The 24,443-nt window shown below is 39.9% G+C and overlaps 3 protein-coding genes across 5 annotated transcripts in view; 1 reads left to right on the plus strand and 2 right to left on the minus strand.

The window, feature by feature from the left end:
- The first annotated feature begins 4,397 nt into the window (after window positions 1-4,397).
- LOC113827200 (uncharacterized) overlaps window positions 4,398-24,443 on the plus strand; it is a 25,671-nt gene continuing 5,625 nt past the window's right edge. The window contains exons 1-2 of one of the 2 annotated variants that reach the window (XM_070114522.1): window positions 4,398-4,416; window positions 4,783-4,874. The gene's annotated coding sequence lies outside the window, so the exon portion shown is untranslated. Of the gene's footprint in view, window positions 4,417-4,762; window positions 4,875-24,443 lie in introns of both variants that reach the window. The other variant, XM_070114521.1, reaches the window with a different exon arrangement.
- On the minus strand, window positions 9,245-17,036 carry LOC113827836 (uncharacterized). 2 transcript variants are annotated; one of them, XM_027380767.2, is made up of 7 exons: window positions 16,877-17,036; window positions 13,406-13,517; window positions 12,755-12,846; window positions 12,012-12,117; window positions 10,959-11,118; window positions 10,306-10,400; window positions 9,245-10,104 (listed from the first exon to the last, which is right to left on the minus strand). In XM_027380767.2, exons 2-7 carry the CDS (start codon window positions 13,448-13,450, stop codon window positions 9,409-9,411), a joined length of 1,194 nt encoding a protein of 397 aa, XP_027236568.2. In that variant the 5' UTR covers window positions 13,451-13,517; window positions 16,877-17,036; the 3' UTR covers window positions 9,245-9,408. The 2 variants fall into 2 exon arrangements, with proteins under 2 accessions (XP_027236568.2, XP_069970627.1); XM_070114526.1 differs by having other exon boundaries at window positions 13,406-13,466; window positions 16,876-16,999.
- Window positions 18,452-21,152, minus strand: LOC138859412 (uncharacterized; the record flags this gene model as incomplete). The annotated part of the gene is given in 2 exon segments (XM_070114481.1): window positions 18,452-20,109; window positions 20,995-21,152. Coding segments are annotated over 2 exon segments (699 nt in total), but the record flags the coding sequence as incomplete, so codon positions are not given.

The following is a 24,443-nucleotide window of genomic DNA, read 5'->3' on the forward strand; positions in this document are numbered from 1 at the left end:
AGACAGGGTCAGATTAGTCCCACATTCCTACTAGTTCATGGAAGGGTTAGACAGGGTCAGATTAGTTCCATAGTCTTACTAGTTCATGGAAGGGTTAGACAGGGTCAGATTAGTCCCATAGTCTTACTAGTTCATGGAAGGGTTAGACAGGGTCAGATTAGTCCCATAGTCTTACTAGTTCATGGAAGGGTTAGACAGGGTCAGATTAGTCCCACATTCCTACTAGTTCATGGAAGGGTTAGACAGGGTCAGATTAGTTCCATAGTCATACTAGTTCATGGAAGGGTTAGACAGGGTCAGATTAGTCCCATAGTCTTACTAGTTCATGGAAGGGTTAGACAGGGTCAGATTAGTCCCATAGTCTTACTAGTTCATGGAAGGGTTAGACAGGGTCAGATTAGTCCCATAGTCTTACTAGTTCATGGAAGGGTTAGACAGGGTCAGATTAGTCCCATAGTCTTACTAGTTCATGGAAGGGTTAGACAGGGTCAGATTAGTCCCATAGTCTTACTAGCTCATGGAAGGGTTAGACAGGGTCAGATTAGTCCCATATTCCTACTAATTCATGGAAGGGTTAGACAGGGTCAGATTAGTCCCATAGTCTTACTAGCTCATGGAAGGGTTAGGCAGGGTCAGATTAGTCCCATAGTCTTACTAGTTCATGGAAGGGTTAGACAGGGTCAGATTAGTCCCATAGTCTTACTAGTTCATGGAAGGGTTAGACAGGGTCAGATTAGTCCCATAGTCTTACTAGTTCATGGAAGGGTTAGACAGGGTCAGATTAGTTCCATAGTCTTACTAGTTCATGGAAGGGTTAGACAGGGTCAGATTAGTCCCATAGTCTTACTAGTTCATGGAAGGGTTAGACAGGGTCAGATTAGTCCCATAATCTTACTAGTTCATGGAAGGGTTAGACAGGGTCAGATTAGTCCCATAGTCTTACTAGTTCATGGAAGGGTTAGACAGGGTCAGATTAGTCCCATAGTCTTACTAGTTCATGGAAGGGTTAGACAGGGTCAGATTAGTCCCATAGTCTTACTAGTTCATGGAAGGGTTAGACAGGGTCAGATTAGTCCCATAATCTTACTAGTTCATGGAAGGGTTAGACAGGGTCAGATTAGTTCCATAGTCTTACTAGTTCATGGAAGGGTTAGACAGGGTCAGATTAGTCCCATAATCTTACTAGTTCATGGAAGGGTTAGACAGGGTCAGATTAGTCCCATAGTCTTACTAGTTCATGGAAGGGTTAGACAGGGTCAGATTAGTCCCATAGTCTTACTAGTTCATGGAAGGGTTAGACAGGGTCAGATTAGTTCCATAGTCTTACTAGTTCATGGAAGGGTTAGACAGGGTCAGATTAGTCCCATAATCTTACTAGTTCATGGAAGGGTTAGACAGGGTCAGATTAGTTCCATAGTCTTACTAGTTCATGGAAGGGTTAGACAGGGTCAGATTAGTCCCATAGTCTTACTAGTTCATGGAAGGGTTAGACAGGGTCAGATTAGTCCCATAGTCTTACTAGTTCATGGAAGGGTTAGACAGGGTCAGATTAGTCCCATAGTCTTACTAGTTCATGGAAGGGTTAGACAGGGTCAGATTAGTCCCATAGTCTTACTAGTTCATGGAAGGGTTAGACAGGGTCAGATTAGTCCCATAGTCTTACTAGTTCATGGAAGGGTTAGACAGGGTCAGATTAGTCCCATAGTCTTACTAGTTCATGGAAGGGTTAGACTCATATCAAGACATCGGCGTTTGCTTATCTCTTATCACTTCGATTTTGCAAAAAACATTCCTACTTTTTCCACAATGACTCGCCCTCTCGCCGTCGCTTCAGATTTGCGAGCACCGAAGATTATGCTGTCTGTGTATCATCACTTCGATTCATATAATTAATATATATATTAATAAAAATATATATAATAAAAATTAATATATATATTAATAAAAAATTTGGGTATTTGATATCACTTTGGCCCGGCGATCAGTGCCCGCTCGTGTGGAAAAGCCTGAAGGAACAGAATAAATCACTAACACTGTGCTTGTGCGTTTTACTTGTATAGAATATCGATTTCAATCATGATTTTGCCTTGTCTAAGAAAAAACAAAAAAGAAAACAACAAAAAAAAGACGAGGATATCCTAGTTTAAGTAAATCATTCAAAAAATTATGAATTCGTTGTCAAATCCTACATGCTCTCTCTCTCTCTCTTTCTTTCTCTCTCTTTCTCTTTCTCTTTCTCTTTTTCTTTCTCTCTCTCTCTTTCTCTCATTCTCTCTTTCTCTCTTTCTCCCTTTCTCTCTCTCTCTCTCTCTCTTTCTCTCTCTCTCTCACTCTCTACTTCCTCTCTCTCCCTCTCCCTTTCTCTCTCTCTCTCTCCCTTTCTCTCTCTCTCTCTCTCCCTATCTCCCTCTCCCTATCTCCCCTTCTCTCTCTCTCTCCCTATCTCCCCTTCTCTCTCCCTCTCTCTCTCTCTCTCCAAAAAAAGAAAAAAAAAATCCCACGATAAGAGACAAGATTCTCATAGATAAGCAGCCGACTTGCAAGACAAAATCGTAGACCAAAGAAAAAGACGGAACTGAAAGGTCGTATATAACAAATACGTTTAAGATTTTAACGAAATGATTCAGCGACCAAGTAGGCAAGGGACAGACTGTAGTTTGTTGTATGTTAACGTAAAAAAATGTGAGCTTTGCGTATATAACTTTTTAAGGAAGGCAACATTATTATTACGTGTGCTTCGTAAGTATGTAAAGAAGCGCCACTGGCAAGGTGATATCTATCTATCTGTCTCTCTATCTATCAATCTATCTCTCTCTCTCTCTATCTATCTGTCTATCTGTCTCTCTCTCTATCTATCAATCTCTCTCTCTCTCTCTCTCTCTATCTATCTGTCTACCTGTCGATTTATCTGTCTGTCTGTCTGTCTGTCTGTCTGTCTGTCTGTCTGTCTGTCTGTCTGTCTGTCTGTCTGTCTGTCTGTCTGTCTGTCTGTCTGTCTGTCTGTCTGTCTGTCTGTCTGTCTGTCTGTCTGTCTGTCTGTCTATCTATCTATCTATCTATCTATCTCTATCTATCAATATACCTACATGTATAGATATACATGTAGGTATACGAATGTACACATACATACATATATAAATGCACACTGATATACATACACATTCATATATAACACACATTCACATACACACACACAATCACATATACACATATTCACATATACATACATTCACATATACACACACACACACATTCACATATACACACATCCATACACACACACACACACAATCACATACACACACACATTCACATATACACACATTCACATATACAATTCACATATACACACACAATCACATACACACACAATTCACATATACCCGCACAATCACATATACGCACAATTCACATACACACACACATTCACATACACACACATACTCACATATACACACACATTCACATACACACACAATTCACATACACACACACATTCACCTACACACAAACATTCTCATATACAATTCACATACACACACGCACTCACACATATACAAACAAACATTCACATATACACATATTCACATACACACACAATTCACATATACACACATTCACATACACACACATTCACACATATACACACAAACATTCACATATACACATATACACACACAAACATTCACATATACAATTCACATATACACACACATTCACATATACACACATTCACACATATACAAACAAACATTCACATATACAATTCACATTCACATATACACACACAATCACATATACACATTCACATACACACAAACATTCACATATACACACACATTCACATATACACACACATTCACATATACACACACATTCACATACACACACAAACATTCACATATACACAAACATTCACATATACACACACATTCACATATACACACACATTCACATATACACACATATTCACATACACACAAACATTCACATATACACACACACATTCACATATACACACAAACATTCACATACACACACACATTCACAAATACACACAAACATTCACATACACACACACATTCACATACACACACACACTCACATACACACACAATTCACATACACACACATTCACATATACAATTCACATTCACACACACATTCACATACACACACATTCACACATAAATACAAAATAATGAGTACCAATGGGCCGCTCTATTTTCAGGCGAATCACTCCACTTGAAATTCCGATGTTGCTATCAGACTTAATCAGAGACAACATATGTTATATTAACTTCTATCTCTCCAATGATATAAAACTGGTGCTTCACAGATATAAATGTTGCGTTGTCCTTTTGCAAATGGTTAGTAGCGATGAGAATTGTGAAAGAGAATATTTGTGTATTGAGGGTGTGGTTTAGTGGTCTGTTCAGGATTGTTACGTGCTGAACAAAGTACTATAACTATAATATGTTAGTACTATAGAGAATTGTGCATTAAGGGTGTGGTTTAGTGATACTTTAACTATAATATGTTAGTACTATAGAGAATATTTGTGCATTAAGGGTGTGGTTTAGTGGTCTGTTCAAGATTGTTACGTGCAGAACAAAGTACTTTAACTATACTATATTAGTACTATAATGAATGGTTTTTATAATGGTTTAGTGGTCTGTTCAGTATTGTTACAAGTACAGAAGTAACAAAGCACGATAACTATAATATATTATAGTACTATAGAGAATATTTGTTCATTAAGGATGTGAAATGTCTGTCCAGGATTGTTACAAGTACAGAAGTGAACAAAGTTGAAAAAAAAACAAGGAGAATGAAGATTTAGATCAAATGTGGCAAAGATATCACTGCAAAAGGTACGTATATCTTTTTGATTAGATAGATTGTATGTGTTGGATTGCAGTAGTTTTCTTATAATAGTGAAAATAAGATATTCAATGTTTGTATGTGGTTTTGCGTTTTTATAGCTATCTGATGTGCAATTTATATATCTGGTTTATAAATTGTAATCTATGATATGTAAAATAGTGTTTTTTTTCAATTTAGGTTTTAGGTCTTCCAAATATTTTTTTTCGTAACGTTTAAAGCAAAATTTAAATTTTTCCTCGTGTACCTTAAGAAAATATATCACATTTGTCATTAATTTGTTTTTTATTACTATTATCATATACCGATTATAAATGGTTTACATTCGTATGTCACTGCCAATGAATATTTTTTCTTTAATATTCATATTTTTTCTCTATTTCTTTATTATTTTTTACATTCATTTTTTAGGCTTTGCTTATCTATTTATTACCTTCTTACTGTGACGTATAATTTTCACGTAAAATGTTTCTATTATTTATGTTTCGTTTCCATCTTCACTGCTTGCTCCTAACACGTCAGTGACATGCAAAATGCCAATGGTCGTAAAGCACGGTTAGTATGGTAGTGAAAAGGGGTGAAGGAAAGGAAATAGTGAAAAGGGGTGAAGGAAAGGAAATAAGGAAAGAGGGGTGAAGAGAAAGTATATGAGGGTGAGAGGGTAGAGAGTAGGAAGAGGGAGAGGGAGAGGGTAGGAGGGGGGAGAGGGGAGGAGGGAGAGAGTAGGAGGGGGAGAGGGGATGAGGGAGAGAGTAGGAGGGGGAGAGGGAGAGGGTAGGGGGGAGGGAGAGGGTAGAAGGAGAGGGAGAGGGAGAGGGAATGGGTAGGGAAGAGGGATAGGGGAGAGAGTAGGGGAGATGGAGAGTGAAAGAAAAAGAAGAGGGGGATTGCAGTAAAGAAGGCAGGGCAACAGTGCGTTATAAGAGGAATGTAGTTATAGATGAGAGCGCAATACCAAGATAAAAGAGACTGAGACGGATGTGGCAAACACGATACTAGATTAGAATAAATATAAAAGCGATACTGTGTTCACGTGCTGTTGCAGACCACCCAAAACACCGTATGGCAGGGAAGGCATTTCTCACTGTCCCACCGTGTTCTAGTTATTTAGTAAGGAATAAAAGTGCTTACACAACACCCCCTTCCCCCCTTTCTAAATATTACACCTCACAAGACTAGCTTTTGCTTTTGGCGGACCAATTAATCTGTAAACAACTTTTCTCGTCGCCCCCCCCCCCACACACACACCCCTTTTCTTGATATTACACCCCACAAGACCCAAGTTTAAGCCGCCTCAACCCCTGTCTGTTTGTTCTTCGTCTCTCTCTCTCTCTCCTCTCTTTTCTCTCTCATTCCTCTCTCTTCTCTCTTTCCTCTCTCTTCTCTCTTTCCTCTCTCTTCTCTCTTTTCTCTTCTCTCTCTCTCTCTCTTTTCTCTTCTCTCCCTCTTTTCTCTCCCTCTTTCCTCTCTCTTCTCTTTCCTCTCTTTCCTCTCTCTTCTCTCTTTCCTCTCTTTCCTCTCTTTCCTCTCTCTTCTCTCTTTCCTCTCTTTTCTCTCTCTCCTCTCTCTCTTTTCTCTCTCTCTCCTCTCTCTTTCCTCTCTCTTCTCTCTTTCCTCTCCCTTCTCTCTCTTCTCTCTCTTCTCTCTCTTCTCTCTCTTCTCTCTCTTCTCTCTCTTCTCTCTCTTCTCTCTCTTCTCTCTCTCCTCTCTCTCCTCTCTCTCCTCTCTCTTCTCTCTCTTCTCTCTCTCCTCTCTCCTCTCTCTCTCCTCTCTCTTCTCTCTCTCCTCTCTCTTCTCTCTCTTCTCTCTTTCCTCTCTCTTCTCTCTCTCCTCTCTCTTCTCTCTCTTTCCTCTCTCTTCTCTCTTTCCTCTCTCTTCTCTCTCCTTTTCTCTCTTCTCCTCTACATGGGCGGACCAACTAATCTGTAAACAACCTTTTCTCGTCCTATTCTCGCCTATGACGTCACCATGACAGTTACCCGTCAATCATGCCCGTTGGAATCTGGCACGAAAGACCATAATTACCCTGCAGCAAACTGTCTAACTACCGGGAATTCAGACACAAGGGTTACCAGTAGTGTAGACATTCCTGTAGGTTTGGTTTCCATTTTGATGTCTATAGAAATGTTATATTCTTTTAACCCAAAATCTGACTATTATTGACCATTTATTGGAAAGTTTGGTTTGCATTTTGAGACTATGTGAAAAAATATTTAAACTCAAAATCTGACTATTATATATAATTTATTGAAGTTTCTATCTATCTATAGACAGATAAACAGATAAATAAATAGATAGGTAGACACATACATAGATAGAAATGGATAAATAGATAGATTGATTGTATTGTAGTGAAATGTGTAAATAGGGGAGAGCAAACAAAGTACGAAGGCCTTTCAGGATGTGGAGAGAAGAGGAGGAAGAAGGAGAAGAAGAGGGAGAAGAGGAGGACGAGGAGGGGGAATGAAGAAGAGGAAGATGATGATGAGGAATGAGGAAGAGGAAGAGGAGGAATGAGGAAGAGGAAGATATTTATAGGATCTCTAGAACTCTCTTCTGACCCAAAAAAATCTTTCCTCTCTCTTCTCTCTTTCCTCTCTCTCTTCTCTACAAGGGCGGACCAGCAAAAGCCAGAGCTAAAATATGGTCTACTTTCCGAAGCCATGCGTCACCCTGGGCTTCTGTCATATCTCTAGCAAGATCTGTAGCTTATCAGCCCGTATCTTGGGGGGAAAAAACGGTCTTGCAGATTACGATAAACCATTTCGTCAACATTTTTTCCAAGCAGCCAGTGTTTGGCTATCAACTGGAGGGTCTATAAAGTGGCTATGCTCGGCAGGTATGAGGATAATGGTCAATGGTTGGAACAAATGTGCTTAACTAGGGTCGATATAGGACTATGGTGAAGTATTGTGGCGAAATGGGTAAGGTTAGAGGAAAGGTGACACCACGGGTGGGCAAGAAATGATAAATAAGGTAGTTTCCCCCCCCCGGTGGTTTCTCCGTTTTCTCTTTCGTCTGGGATCTAACCCTATTTTTATGTGCATGTTGACCATAGCCGCAGGGGGGGGGGGGGTGAGAGGTAGGGGTGTTCACCTGTTTCGCTAATTAGCTTTGCAATTCTTACCTGTACCCCCTGACCCCCCCCCCCCACCCACCCACACACACACATCTATACGTCACTATGAATTAAAACCTTTATGGAATGCCGACAGTTCCAGTTATACAAATTTTATCCTAAACCTGCTATTTAAGGTTTGTTTTTCATTTTTCCGACATCTTAATGTTATGGATGCATCTCGACGCAACAATGGAATAACATGAAAGTTAAAAGTTCATTCTTTCGTCTAACCTATATATTTTTTTTTTTTTTGCGGTTTCAAGGGACCCGAGAGGACTAGATAAAATATGCAAAAAGTAGGTTTATTTTAAGGATTTACTTTTAGAAAGTTTAACCACAGTTTATCAGAGTCCTTATCACATGTGAGATACAATCTATTCCATAAATATAGATTATACACGTTGCATACAGAGTTATGTTTGTGAATATTTCCGGAGAAGGGGGTCCATAGCTTTCATCGGTTTATTAAAGAGGACCGTGACAAAAAATTAGAATTTCTGCTATAGAGGACAAGTTATTACACGAATTGGTTAGTCTATTCCGAGACGGTAGAGTGAAAAACCGTACCGTAACAAGGTCGAGTAATCTAGATACTTTAGCGTGAATTGAGAAAGTAATTCGAAGCTGAGCGAAGTGTTTTAAAGCTGATATTTCATTCGAACAACTTTGGTTATAGCACTGATCAACCAACACGTATTCCAGCGGTTACTATTAACAAAATGGATCTAGTTGCTGCACCTGACGCTTCCAGCTGATATTCTATTGATTAAAACCACCCTGTCCTGTCAGAATTCGAGGCCATTAACACTAACATGGTAGACTTACAAATTAGTTAAATACCCCTCTTACTATCAGAGTAAACAAGGGTTCTTTCCTTCATAAATGTGGATACAAATCTAGACTGGCTAAGAAATACAAGTTGCCCCCATCGTGTCTTTTCATACAATACGAGGCTAAATTTGTTGGGAATCGCTTCTATGCAAGATGATCTTCACGAATGACGTTGCTCTAGTAAAAAAGAAAAAAAATAAGTAGCTCAGTCATGCAGTTTTCACAGGCGTCGTAACAATTTTTGAAAGATCCGTACTAATACACCCTCAAAAAAAAATCATTTCATTATAAAGTCCTAATGCATTTCATTATGTTCATAGCATGGGTGTTTTTCGTTTTTACAAACAGTCAGGAGAGAAGCTGGTAAATCCAATACATGTTTATATAAAAGGGAATATAAAACAAATCTTTACCTTAATTATTTATTATATTAGGCAAATATCGTCTTATTAAAATTATAAAATGATCACCTATCGACATATTAAAATTACAGTAGTCTCCACAGCCTATGTTCACCTTTAAAAACGGATTACCTTACATAAAATTCCACAGGATTTTCTGAAGTCCTATTATCAGAAGTCGTATCTTCTGGGATTAACGCCAGGCGGGGTCCTCACAGCTCGGTTGGCCTGCGCGCCCCTGCGACCGTCTTCAGGAGCAGGTCTCGGCCCCCGATGCGCCTCGTTCCTCCGCTGGCCAGGGTTCTGCTGCGGCCTCTGGTTCTGCTGCCGAGACCAGGCCGACGGGGGAGGCTGTCCCTGCACCCTGTTCTGGGCTACTATTTTCTTCGGGGGACTTCCTGCTCGCCGGTAGGACACCTCCGGCTGCCTCCGCTGGGGTGCGAGGTGCGACGTCCTCTGGCCAAGGGGAGGGGCGGCTTCCCCGTCCTCCTGGTACTCGGAGTCTACCACCTTCCGCCCCCCTTCGGCATCGCTCTTCCCCGACGCGGTCTGCTCGCCGATGCCCCTCGGGTGCCTGGCGGGGATGCCCAGCGCCTGCTCATCGTCTCGTTCTTTCCGCTCCTGTTCTTGTTCCTGTTCCTGTTCTGGTTCTGGTTCTTCCGAGACTTGAGCGCCGGTCCCCGTGTCGAACAGAGTCTCCTCGAGCGTCTGACTATCCTGCTCTTCAGTCTGGGGATCCCCTCCTGTCGGATCTCCCTGCTCCTGCTCTTGTTCCTCCAGCCGCTCCTCCAGGTTCCTGCGCAGGCCCCTCGCCAGGGCGTGGAAGTGCTCGTGGACCTTGTCGATGGAGACAATGTCCATGAACCTCTGATGGAGAGAACCATATTACTTTCGCCTTTTCGAATACAAATACATCCACCACTATAGACAAAAAGATACAATTATTGAAAGACGTACTAATACACCCTCAAAAAAGAAAGAAAGAAAAAAATCCATTTCATTATAAAGTCCTAATGCATTTCATTATGTTCATGGGTGTTTTTTTTTTTATAATTAGGAGAAACTTGCCTCGGCGAGTCCCGGATGCACGTGTTCCGTTTCGTGGTCAGTTTCGCAGCCGTGTTCCCCGTCTTGACAAAGCCTCGTGTTCATGCTCGTAATCTCTTCATGGTACAAGTGATTATAGCATTAACAAGATGTTATAGTTGGTTACAAAAAGGTCTTAAAATCATGGTTTAAAAAAATATAAATGTATAAAATAGTATGGGGTTAATAAACGGTTAGCTACAAGTTCAAAAAGGTCTAAAGTTATGGTTAACATTGCACTGTCCTTGTAAATAGCTGGTGAGAAGGAGAAATAAGTAGATTACAGATTATTTGGGTTACTATACTCCCTTGATAGTAGAGGGGAATCTAACGAAGATTAAAATGGACATCGACAAAGAAACTAGGTACCTTCAAAATATTACATCAAAACAGCTCGACCACCCACATTAACATGAAATTCCATACATCCTTCCACAATACCCTCGACGTTAATAACCTCCCCCACACACACCCCACACCCTTCTACCCCCCCCCCCCCACATCCCCCAAACCCTTCTCTCCCTACACCCTTTTACCCCCCCTCCACCCTTCAACCCCCCCAACCCACTCCCCAAACCCCTTCATCACCCCCCACACCCCACCCCCCTCCACCCGTCACCCAACCCGACACCCACCCCTCATCTTCCTGCCTATGAAGAGCCCCGTCCCGACAGCCGTGAAGAACATGATGAGCACGATCTTCCAGCGGCGAGACAACCTCTTCAGGGAACAGCGGCCCCTCAGCTTGGACACCGAGCGGGGGGCGAGGGATCCAGGGCTGCTGGAGGTCAGGATCTGTAAAGGGATGGACAGATTTAGGAGTCAAAATCATACCTGGTGGCGCAACATGGTCTTGTAGGGATGGACAGATTTATGAGTCAATTATACCTGGTGCCGCAACATGGTTTTAAAGGGAGGGACAGATTTAAGAGTCAAAATCATACCTGGTGCCGCAACATGGTTTTAAAGGGAGGGACAGATTTAAGAGTCAAAATCATACCTGGTGCCGCAACATGGTTTTAAAGGGAGGGACAGATTTAAGAGTCAAAATTATACCTGGTGGCGCAACATGGTCTTGTAGGGATTGACAGATTTAAGAGTCAAAATCATACCTGGTGCCGCAACATGGTTTTAAAGGGATGGACAGATTTAGGAGTCAATTATACCTGGTGCCGCAACATGGTCTTATAGGGATTTAGGGATGGACAGATTTAGGAGTCAATTATACCTGGTACCGCATCATGGTTGTATGACACCGAATTATTATTGATTACAATTGTAAATTAAAGGGTAATGAAAAGATAAGTGAAAAATAAGAAATTAAAAAGTCGAAATGGAATATTTTCTAATTAATCTTAAAACCAGCTTCACTGGATTTATATGGGGAAGGGGGGGACAAAGGGAGGGGGGGGGAGGGGGACCTTAATGCAGAAAAAAGTGAAGTAGAAATTCTAGTGAAGATAATGCAGGATGCAATATATATGAAGGAATCAAAAAGACGAAGTAGAATCGAGATCCAATCCAGTCAAGATTATGCTAAAGAAACCATTCCCGCCCCTCCCCCCCCCCACAAATACAACCGAATATCAAAAATTAAAAAAAAAATAAAAATCTCAAACCAACTCAAAACCACTTAACCAAACGAGTGCTTTCCCCCCCCCCCCCTCCCCAAGAAATCAAAACCTCACCTGAATGGGGGAATCGAAGGCGAACTGGGTGGAGAAGGCCATCCGGGGACTGACGAAGCAGGGGGTCGCTGGGGTCCTCTGGCTGGTGCTGGTGCTCATCATCTGACTGTTGGGAAGATGAAGGATTACATTTAGGATTTATTCAGCTTCGTCTATGAATTTATATATATTTTTAACTTATCATTTATCTATTTTAAACTTCGTCTGAATTTTTTTTTTTTCTTTATCATTTGTCTTATTTTATTTTACAGCTTGTCAGATTTATTCATTTAATTTATTTGTCTAATTTTAAACACGTGTACGCGTAATTCTGGTATTAGATTTAGGATTTATTCAGCTTTATGTATGGTGGAATTTGTAATTTTAGATTCAATTTATCAATCATTTTATTTCACTTTTATAAAAGACATGTACGCGGAATTAGGAAAAGATTTAGGAAGTTGGCATTACATTTATACGATTTATTCAGCTTTCGTATCTATTTGTATTTTATGATTTTATCTATCTTAATCTATCTTATCAATTACTTTATTTTACTTTTTTAAACACTCAAGGTACGCGTAATGCATATGACAAAAGTCTTCAAATTTTCAAATCTTAACTATACATTTTATGTCTTATTTTATTTATTTTATTTATTTATTTATTTATTTATCAATTTTATGGTTTATTTTATTTGTTTATCTAAGGTTTATTTCTATTATTTAGAGGAGTAAATGCCACGAGAGGGTAACCAGAGATACCTTAAACCGGGTGAATATCCAGACACATTGACGAGACCGAGGGAGTGGCTCCTGTGACGCCATTTTGGGGCCAGTGTGACGTCCCACATACTCTGGGGGGGGGGGGGGGGAGGAGATGTATTTAAGCTGCAAATTTATGGATCTGATATATATATATACACTTATTGATTTTAAGATGTTAGTCGATTACCTCTAATAAAAAGATTAAATGTAAAAAAGGTAAAATATACTTAAGATATGCTTTGCGAAAAACAATATTTAAAAACAATATTTAACCTTTTATTTATGGATCTGATCTACATCCACTTATTGACCAAGTTAGTTCAATTTATTCGATTTATCTATAAAAAAGTAAAATATACCTAAAAACGGCTATTATTGGAGAAGAGGTGGTCACTAATTTTCTTAATTTTAAATGGCTAATTAATATACACTTGTTTCATACCGATTCTAAATTAACCAGAACAGGAAATCCCATAAAATCTTCAAAAGGATTTCTCCATGATCTAAAGTGACAGCCAATTCAGGTCAGAAACGTTTTTTAAAGTATTAGTTCTACAGATCAATAATATGGCCAGGTATTTGTTTATTTACATAGTCACAATTTTTACGTTAATCCTTTTTATATTAAAGATAAACAAAAATACTTACATGGCGACGTGGGATTGGCGTGTCTTGGCGGTAGTCGCTGTACATTCTTCCTTTTTTTTCCCTAAATAAACAATGTTAGAGAGCTAATTGCTTGCAAATGCTAGGATCCTTTCTGTCCGAGAAAGAAAAAAAAGAGATCTGGCTTTAATATCCGAGAAAATATTCCTTATAACTCATGGTCCCGAATTTTGCTATAGAAGCCAACAATTAGTTCAAATTCAAAATCACCATCTTTTTATTTATTTTCTTTACACATACACGGCCGTTCAACACTGCCACACAATTATAAAGATGTAAATAGTAATACCGTGTTGATACTGTGGTAGAAAAACACCCAATGCAGGGGGGGGGGAGAGAGAGAGAGAGAGAGAGAGAGAGAGAAATTTAGTTATTTTCCTTTCCTCGTCTAGGCTTAGTGGATTAGGACAATCCATCACCAATCAAGCTGTGAAGCGATTAGGTGAACCTGTGATCAGAAACTTGTCGTACCAAGAACCTTCAGATATTAAATACTTAAAAATTAATCTGGCGTCGTGGTAATGGCTATGTTCACACACGTATTTCAGTCCATCGTGATTAGGAAGTTCAAAAAGATATCAAACTTGAGAGGAGAGAAGTTAATATCGTCACACGAGACGAAATATAACCATTATCTAGTATAGGCCTACCCACCCTCATCCACTCATTCAATACCCCCCCCACACCCCCACCCCAATCCACCATCCACTCATCCAACAAGATTCTGCCAAAAGGAACCGCTGGTAAGAAAATTTACGATAATAGGCCTATCCACCATCCACTCCTGCAACAAGAATATGCCAAGAGGGACACCTGGTAAGACAGGAAATTTTCGATGATAGGCCTATCCACCACCCACTCCTGCAAAAGAAAAATCGCCAAGAGGAACAGCTGGTAAGACGGTAAATTTACGATAATAGGCCTATCCACCATCCACTCCTGCAACAAGAATCTGCCAAGAGGAACACCTGGTAAGACGGTATAGACTTCCGTAGTAGAATCTTAACAAGAGCCCACTGTATCTTAACTACGCACAACCACTGTCCTGGTTTTAAGAGTACCCCCACCCCCCACCCCACCCCACCCCCACAGGCCGCCTAGTCCACCCCTATTTAAAACCCCTTAATTCGGGATTCCGTTATCTCTCATCTAAGAATTTGCTGGACACGAATAATTAAAGAGGAAAAAGGTGGCAACACAAATAACATTGGAAAGGTGAGCGAGTATGAAAGGCCATTTTTTTTTTTTTTTTTTTAGTTTCTTTCCACGTGCGATCTAGTAACAAGGCAGTTTGTGCAGTTTAAGAACTAAATAGCAGCCTATTTATTACAGTCTCTCAATCGACACTAGAATTGGTGCTTTTCCACTACTACTTTCCATTGATAAAAAATTTGATCATATTTTTTGATATATATTAAATCTGAAAATCCCACCCCACGCCCCCTCTTTGTTAATATCTGGGTGAAAAAAAAAATCCTTTTAACATTAACCAATTAATAATAAAGGGTTTTGGTACACTAAAGCAATGAAAACCTTATAGAAACTTTACATTAAATGCCGACCCCCCATCCCCCCTCCCCCAAGTTATTTGAGGGAAACACGTGCATAAAATCGAGAAAACTGAACAAACTTTAAAAAACGGTCATGTAAGTTAATAAATATACAATTATTAATAAATAATAAACACACACACACACACACAAAACGGTCATGTAAGTTAATGCGCAATTCATAAAGCATTTTAAGCCCGTTGTCTCGTACTAGGCGTTATCACGAAGGTTAGGGAGAAGGAGGAGGAGGAGGAGGAACGGCTCGATATCGCTATAACTAAAAGGCGATTAAAGTACATTTGGCAATCCGATACCACGGAGAGAAACCTAGGGAACGTTACCGCATCTGATAAAAAAATGTAAAAAAAAATAAATAAAAATAAATCAGTGCCGTGACTCACCCAGGGTATGTTCCTGCGCCAGATAAAAAAAAAAAAAAAAAAAAAAAAAAAACAGTTAATTAAAAAGGGGGGCTTTAACGATATCAGAGGCAGATTTACGATACGTCAATCACTAGATAAACGGAGTATGCACTATACTTTTGCGGTGAATTTTATATACAAGATGATACGAGGCGACCGACTGGCTAGGAAATGGTTTAATGGTTATCGACCTCGTGGTGCTACTTAGCCACGTGGTCCCCGGTTGGGAAAAAAAGGTTTTTTTCCCGGACGCTGTCGTAGCGAGCGAGGGCAATGTATGGGGCTGCGACCTGCGGGCAAAGGGCAGTTATGGGGCAGTTATGGGGCAGTTATGGGGCAAACAACAGCAGTAGTCCCCTCCCCCCTTCCCCCACCCTCCCACACACAAATGATGCTCTGATGTGATAATTAAGCGATGATTATTCATAGTTTTTTTAAAAAATGGATGGACTTGTATTGGAATTCATACAAGGAGAAAAAAAATTGTTTTGTGTTTGGAATTCACATCAGCGGAAAAGAAAAAAAAATGGGTGCGAGCAAAAAAAAAAAAAGTGATCACAGCTGCAACTCTAAAACCTGCGTCATTGCGAGTATTTACGAGTCTTAAAACCTGGTCAAGGTCTATAGGCCATTATATCCGCCTTCACACTTACTTAACGGCCGCTAGCTAAGCTCCTCGGTACTTCAAGCGGTTCCTTCACACAAAACCGGCTTCCCTTTTGAGTGATAAGAACCAAATTTTAGACGTAGTACGGTATGGACGCATCGAATTAGGGTGCAAGTTGAATAAAAGATTCTTGTAGGAGGACAAAGTTGCAGTCGTCGGGTACAAGAAATATAGTTTGCAGATAAGAACGGTACCGCCATAAGTTAAAGAAAGATCAGGGGATTTATTAATTGGTCAATATTAAATCTGGCGCCACAACTTTTCATAATATTGCCAAAATAACAAATAATGGTTGTAGTTGTGATAGTAGTAGTGATATTTGTATTAGTAAGTAGCTGCTACCCAGTCACGGCAACTTATGAAGAATGATGAATTAATTTTGTGACTTGGGGATTAGTGTGAGCAGCAGCTTCCTTCCCCACCTTTGTTTGAGTATTATCCGAAATTATGTTCTAATATACTAAATAAAAACTTGATAATTCGTATAGCAATGAGATTTCCGTTAATTTCCACCCTTCCTTACCAATATTTCGATGCTAACGAGTAATACGTTAATAGGCAACTGTTCATGGCCGAGTTGTGGTATTTGCATTTTATTTAATTATTTTACACGTTATTACAGTTTTAAAAATATTTTCCCTCCTACAAGAACACATTTAACGTGTAAATAAGCAACTTAAAAATACTTAATTCTCCGCTGCTATCACCTTATCGCGTAGTAACAAATAAATCGAAAATAAAAAAATAGCATTTGTGGCTCAATGTTAAATCTTATCCATTGAGAAAAACGGAAAAAATAATTATATTTCCATACCTGGTTCAGTAATCCTCGAGCACCAACTGTACGAAAAAGTGGAAATCTGCTTTCTCACAATTACGACACCACACGAACACTAAGAGTCACGCCGCCTCGAAGAAAGTAAGGTAATAACTGAATTTACCCGACAAGGTCAAGCCAGCTAACCTTGCTTCGTTTTGCCGCCAAAATCCACAAAGAAGGGATATGAAAGACGTGGAATTTCGCATCAATATGATTGGAAAAAAGAAGATGCGAACCCTAAGGCTGTCGTCAGCGCCATCTGTTGTATGGATGCGACACTAAGTTTGATTTTATGATATATGAAGCCTGATCTTATTTTATCATTATTTCTTTATTGGTTCCTACAGATAGCTAACATATGTGACAAAACACTGATTAGGATCCTCGAATATTCGTCTTTCGCGGCAAATATAGTCATTCAAAAACGAAGACTATTCTCCTGCCATCTATCGGTCGGACGTAAACCTTACACTAAATGGGAAGGCCAGATATGCAAGAAACTTTCCAATCTTTCATTTATAGTTACAGCGAAGACAAACAAGCTATTCTTGAAGAAAAGTGGATAGTTTGCCTTTTCTCGAAAACGCCCTCGTTTGTGTGTTTAAATAATTCGCCAATGAGATAGTATCTTAAATACACTTCTAAATAAAATGCAGATATAGTTGCATTATGTATAAACGCATTTTTAAAAGTCCATACACGCGTGTCTATATAAAGTAGTTATTGCAGCTTTTGCAGAGATTGAAAAGTCGAAATTCATGTCATTTTTCTAGTATTTGGAGATTTCGGAATAAAACACTAAACTAAAATATTGGCGGATGATAAATATTGCCAAAATAACAGTAGAAATGATGTTCGTGGTTGTAGTTGTTGTGATAGTAGTAGTAATAATATTTATATTCGTAGTAGCTGCAGCAACAATAGAAGTAGAAGTTATAGTAGTAGGTAATAGCAATAGTAAGAGTAGTAGTAGTAGTAGTAGTGGTAGTAGTAGCAGTATCAACAACAATATCACTATTATTATTATTATTATTTTTATTATTATTAGCAGTATTTGTAGTAGTAACAAGAACAACAGTTGTAGTAGCAACAACGATAATAGTAGCAACAGCCTAATAGTAATGATAGTAGTAGTAGGAGTCGTAGTAGTGATAGTAATAGTGATAGTGGTAATGATAATGATGATAATGATAACAGTAGTAGTAATAGTAGTAGTATTTATATGTATATACTTACATACACATATGCATACAAACACACACACACACACACACACACACACACACACACACACACACACACACACACACACACACACACACACACACACACACACACACACATGCATATATGTGTGCGTGTGTGTATATATATATGTATATATATATGTATATATGTGCATACATGCACACACACACATTCTGCGTGTAAGGCGAAGAAAGAAAAGGAAAAGGAAAGATTAATAAAGGAAACATCAAATAATTACCTTACTTTTTGCCCCTCAGGTGTCCAGCTGGTTGTCGTAGTACTAATAATATAATTCATGTTGTTTTTATCTAGTTATGCCGGAAAACGTAGAACAGGGAGGGTGAGTGTAAGAGAACATCTGGTTTTCATAATAAAAAGAGATATTCATATGCTCTTTATTAATATAATATGATATACAAGTAACATGTTACATATCATATATAATATGAGATCTTATCAATAAATAATATTCCGTTCACCTTTTTATATAGTTTGGATATGAAAAAGGCGTTGAATTGTTCTGTTTTCCTTTATATTTGCCTTTAATCCAGTTTCTCATAATTAATCTTTATATTTTCTCTTTTACTTTCGATAAAGAAAATAAAGAAAATTCATTTTCTTTCCAGCCTCCAGATCTTGTCATTTTAATATCATATATATTTTCGTGTGTGTGTGTGTGTACGGTCATAGGTATATATATATATATTTTTTTTTTAGAATATATACGTGAAGAACCGATAGCTTGTGTGTGAGTGTATGTGTGAAACCTTATTATCACCAAGATCAGTATTAGAAAATGGACTTTCTTTATATTTATTTTGATCATTGCATTTCGTTCTCAATATCCGTTTATTCATTGTTATGATTTTTCTTCTAAGGATGTGCTATCAGATAAATGCAATATATATATGCATGCACATGATAAGGATACTGATAAATATGATGATTAATGTACAGTGATAATCAGCTGTTTTTTTCTCTCTCTCTCCAACGCCTTTTTTAGTGGCAGAAGGATATATATTGCACGGATTGTATCATGTACTTCTATTCTTTCCACGTGTGTATTTTGTAGTTTAAACGACTACTATTTGGCCAAAATTCGCCTTTTCTTGTCGTATCAATGTTTTGAAGGGTAGGGGAAAGGGGGCGGGTGTCAGCTGTTCCTAGTTGTAGAAGGGAAAGCCAGCTGTTCTTTGTTGTAGCAAGGAAAGCCAGGTGTTCCTAGTTGTAGAAGGGGAAACCTAGTCGTTCCTTGCTGTAGACAGGAAGTATCAGCTGTTGTAGAAGGGAAAGGCAGCCGTTCCTTGTTGTAGAAGGGAAGCCCAGGCGTCCCTTGTTGTAGAAGGGAAGCTCCGGCTGCTGCAGAGGGGGAAACCAGTCATTCGGAGTTGCAGAAGGGAGCCCTTCGTCTGCGCCGCGGGAGGGAGGGCCCCCCGCCCTAGGTGTAGAAGGGCAGCACCAGCTCGTGGCAGCCGTAGAAGCGAGGGTCCACCGGCAGCGTCTCGAGCCCGAGGAGTTCCATGAGGCTCTCGATGATCTCGTAGACGGTCGACCTCTTCCTCCGCGTGGGGCCTCGAGCGGCGGCGTCCCCCCCGGAGGACCTCGAGCCGCGGGAGAACCGGGGGGCCGCGTCCTCGGGGCCCCGCGACGCGTCCCTCCTCCGGCGCCGTCTCCGGAGGTCGACCTCGTACTCGATTCCGTCGCGTCCGGCCGCCTCGAAGTCCTCCAGCGCGCGCGGGCGAGACTCGGGCGACAGGATCAAGGCCGGGAGGTACTTGGGCTCGGCCTCGAGGCGGTCCCACGAGGCCGGCCGCTGCGCCTCCGACAGGAAGACCCGCGGCGCCTCCGTGGCCTTCGGGAGAGCGAGCGGAGTCCGGGGGAGGGTCGAGGCCGAGGGCGCCGCCGACAGCGCCTCCTTCGGGACGCGAGAGAACGGCGACGCCCGCGCGCCCGCCCGCTTGCCGAACCTCATGGGGCGTCTGGGGGGGGGGGGAGGGAGGCTGCTTAATACGTAGATGAATACATGGGTAGATAGGTAGATAGATGGGGTATTAATGAATAGATTGAGATAAAACGCGAGAGAGAGAGAAGGAAAGAGAGAGAGAGAGAGAGAAGGAAAGAGAGAGAGAGAGAAGGAAAGAAGAGAGAGAGAGAGAGAAAAGGAAAGAGAGAGAGAGAAGGAAAGAGAGAGAGAGAGAGAAGGAAAGAGAGAGAGAGAGAGAAGGAGGAGGGTGGCTAATCATTCATGTCTTTTGCGCGACACAGACTGGAAATGTGGGGAAATGTACAGCTCTTAGCAGGTGGATAGATCGGAGAGATAGGCAGATAGATAAATGCATGGGTAGATAGGTAGATAGATATGTGGATAAATGGGATCATAAACGGATAAATAGATAGATGGAGAAATAAAGCTAGATAGATAGAGAGGTAGACAGAGAGAAAAAGAAGAAGAAAGAGAGAGAGAGGGGGAGAGAGAGAGAGAGAGAGAGAGAGAGAGAGAGAGAGAGAGAGAGAGAGAGAGAGAGAGAGAGAGAGAGAGAGAGAGAGAGAGAGAGAGAGAGAGAGAGAGAGAGAGTGAGAGAGAGAGGCAGACAGAGAGATATAGAGATCCTGTTAGCATCAATAATATACAGTATAGATAGATAGATGGATACATACATACACATAAACACAAACACATTTTAAGAGAGGTTATATGCAAAAAAAAAAAAAAAAAAGAAAAAGAAAAAAAAATCACTTCACGACCAAAAAAAAAAAAAAAAAAAAAAAAAAGTCTTTCCGAGCATCTCCGGGACCTCCTTGGGCATCTCCGGGACCTCCTTGGGGCATCGCTGGGGCATGGACACCCCTCCGCCGAGCCTCACCTCCTGACGCAGCGGTTGCAGTGCGTCGTCAGGTCAGGGAAGGAGCAGATGACGTCACACCGGAGCGCCTCGACGTCACACCTCGCGTCACTGGCCGTCGCCGCCCACTTCCCTGACCACGCCCACAGCGCCAACAGCAACCAACCAGCTCGCAGCACCTGAGGGGGGGGGGGAAGTGAGTAGATTAGATTGAAATCTACTACACACACATATATATATCGGTATGTATACACACACACACACACACACACACACACACACACACACACACACACACACACACACACACATACACACACACACACACACACACACACACACACACACACACACACACACACACACACACACTCACACTCACACACACACACACACATATATTTATGGGTGTGTTCGTGTGTGTGTGTGTGTGTGTGTGTGTGTGTGTGTATGTGTGTGTGTGTGTGTGTGTGTGTGTGTGTGTGTGTGTGTGTGTGTGTGTGTGTGTGTGTGTGTGTGTGTGTGTGTGTATGTGTGTGTGTGTGTGTGTGTGTGTGTGTGTGTGTATGTGTGTGTGTGTGTGTGTGTGTGTGTAGGAAGGGTTTACGTCGGGGAGAGTAATGTTAAATGGAAACTATCACATCTGACGTATTTGTGTTTCCACTGACGCCCGCGGGGGTGAGTGGGCGTGGGGTGGGGGGAGGGGGGAAGGGGGTAAAACGTTTGTCATTTACCGAGAATCTGTCTAGGTGCGAGTATGTCTCTTTCTGTTCTTGCTCTCTCTCTGTTGCTTTGTCTCTCTCTCTTTCTTTTTCTCTGTCTGTCTGTCTCTCTCTCTAACTCTTTCTTTGGCTCTCTCTCTGTTTCTTTGTTTCTCTCTGTGTCTTTGTTTCTCTCTGTGTTTTTGTTTCTCTCTGTCTGTCTCTCTCTCTCCCTCCCTCCCTCCCTCCCTCTCTTCTCTCCTCTCTCCCCTCTCCTCTCTCCTCTCTCTCTCTCTCTCTCCCTCCCTCCCTCTCTCCCTCCCTCTCCCTCACCCTCACCCTCTCCCTCTCCCTCTCCCTCTCTCTCTCTCTCTCCCTCTCTCTCTAAACATACTTTCACAAAAGCTTTTCTCCACTTCTACTGTACAACAAATTGTAATCCCGTTACACTGGTGTTCAGAAAATTATTTTCGTGTATTTTTTTATCTCACTGACCTATGTATATGTATTTTACGTTCTTCGTTATGGTTGAGGTTATGTAAGTATACAGTCATAGATCTGTATCTGCTTATCTGTTATCTCCCTCTCTGTACGTACACACACACCATTACCACCACCAATACTACTACTATTATTACTACTACTATTAATACTGCTGCTACTTCTATTACTGCTGCTGTCACTACTATTACTGCTGCTGTTACTACTATTACTGCTGCTGTTACTACTATTACTGCTGCTGTTACTACTATTACTGCTGCTGTCACTACTATTACTGCTGCTGTCACTACTATTACTGCTGCTGTCACTACTATTACTGCTGCTGTCACTACTATTACTGCTGCTGTCACTACTATTACTGCTGCTGTCACTACTATTACTGCTGCTGTCACTACTATTACTGCTGCTGTCACTACTATTACTGCTGCTGTTACTACTGCTGCTACTACTATTACTACTATTATTTCTGCTGCTACTTCTATTACTACTATTATTTCTGCTGCTACTTCTATTACTACTATGACAACTATTACTACTATTAAAGACTAGTACTAAGAAAGTGGTTATCATCACTTTTCTTCACTTAAATTGAAAGAAAATTACTGTTTGTGAATATTAGTACTCTTGTTATCATTATTATCGGTATGGTGATTGCAATGTTGATAACTGTAATTATAATAATGATAATTTCAGAGAGATGTTATGATGATATTGTTGATATTAACATCATTATTGCTATTTGTTTGTCAATATTCCGTTTATAGTCATTGTATTATTATTATTACTATTATCATTATCATTATCATTATTGTTATCGTTGGTATTATCATCGTTATCATTATCATTATTATATTTCATCATTATTATTATCATTAATATTATGAGTATGATGATTATTATCATCTTTATCTTTATCATCATTGCTATTATCATTATTAGTATTAATATTGTTATCATTTATATCACTATTATTAATATTAGTTTTATCGTTACCAATATCATCAATATCATCATTATTATTGTTACTATCACTATTGTTATCATCATTATCTATTTATTAATATCATTATTACCATTATCATTATTATCATCATTATTATTGCTTCTATCACTATTATCAATCTTAGTATTATTGTTACCAACATCATCATTATTATCCTCCTCCTCCTCATCATCATCATCATTATTACTATCATCATAATCATCATCATTAATATTCTTGTTATCATTATCATTATCATCGTTACCACTACTATATTGTAATCGTTATAAAGATTATTATTGAGGTTATTAAGTTGCAGGACACGGAAGGAACCAGTCATAATTGCACTAGTCATCTCAGTCATCACCAGTTCATGTCATCACAAAAGTCATGTCACTAAGTCACTCATCACTAAGGACATGTCATCACTACAGTCTTTACGCTAATTACGTCACCGTGAAAGTATATTCATAGTCATCACTATAGTCATCCCATTAGAGATGTATCTAATTGTAGCAGCAAAGTCATCATATTGAGAGTCATCATATTAAGAGAGTCATCACTATAGCCATCGCAGGGTTTATTAGTCATCGCATCGACAGTCATCACAACAGACAATACACCAGTAAAGTCATCGTCAACAAAGTCATCACTATAGTCATCATACCGTAAAAATATCGCTAAAATCACAATTACAGGCATTAGAACAGGCATCACTTCAGCAGTCATCATCACGGACGTCATAATGATATCAACGAAGTCATCATTCCAGTCATCACTCTAACAAAGTCATCACAGACGTCATACCGACCCTTGCAGTGCTAAAGTCATCACATGAAACGCATCACTACAGTCATCACTAAATTCATAACCATAGTCATCACTACAGTCATTATATAAAGTCATCACTACAGTCATCACTAAATTCATAACCATAGTCATCACTACAGTCATTATATAAAGTCATAACCATAGTCATCACTAAAGCAATAACCATAGTCATCACTATAATCATTATCATAAAAAGTCATCACTACAGTCATCACTAAATTCATAACACTATAGTCATCACTACAGTCATTATATAAAGTCATCACTAAATTCATAACCATAGTCATCATTACATTCATCATAAAAGTCATAAAAGTCATCACACACAAGTCATCATGACAGTCATCCCTTTACCAAATTAATTCACAATCAGTACACAAACCTGTCACATTTAAACAATCATTAACGTAATTAATTTCTCTATTTAAGAAAAAAAAATCCCCATTTAACATCAA

This window comes from Penaeus vannamei, chromosome 36 (genome assembly GCF_042767895.1).
Source record: "Penaeus vannamei isolate JL-2024 chromosome 36, ASM4276789v1, whole genome shotgun sequence".
Classification (NCBI taxonomy): Eukaryota; Metazoa; Arthropoda; class Malacostraca; order Decapoda; family Penaeidae; genus Penaeus; species Penaeus vannamei.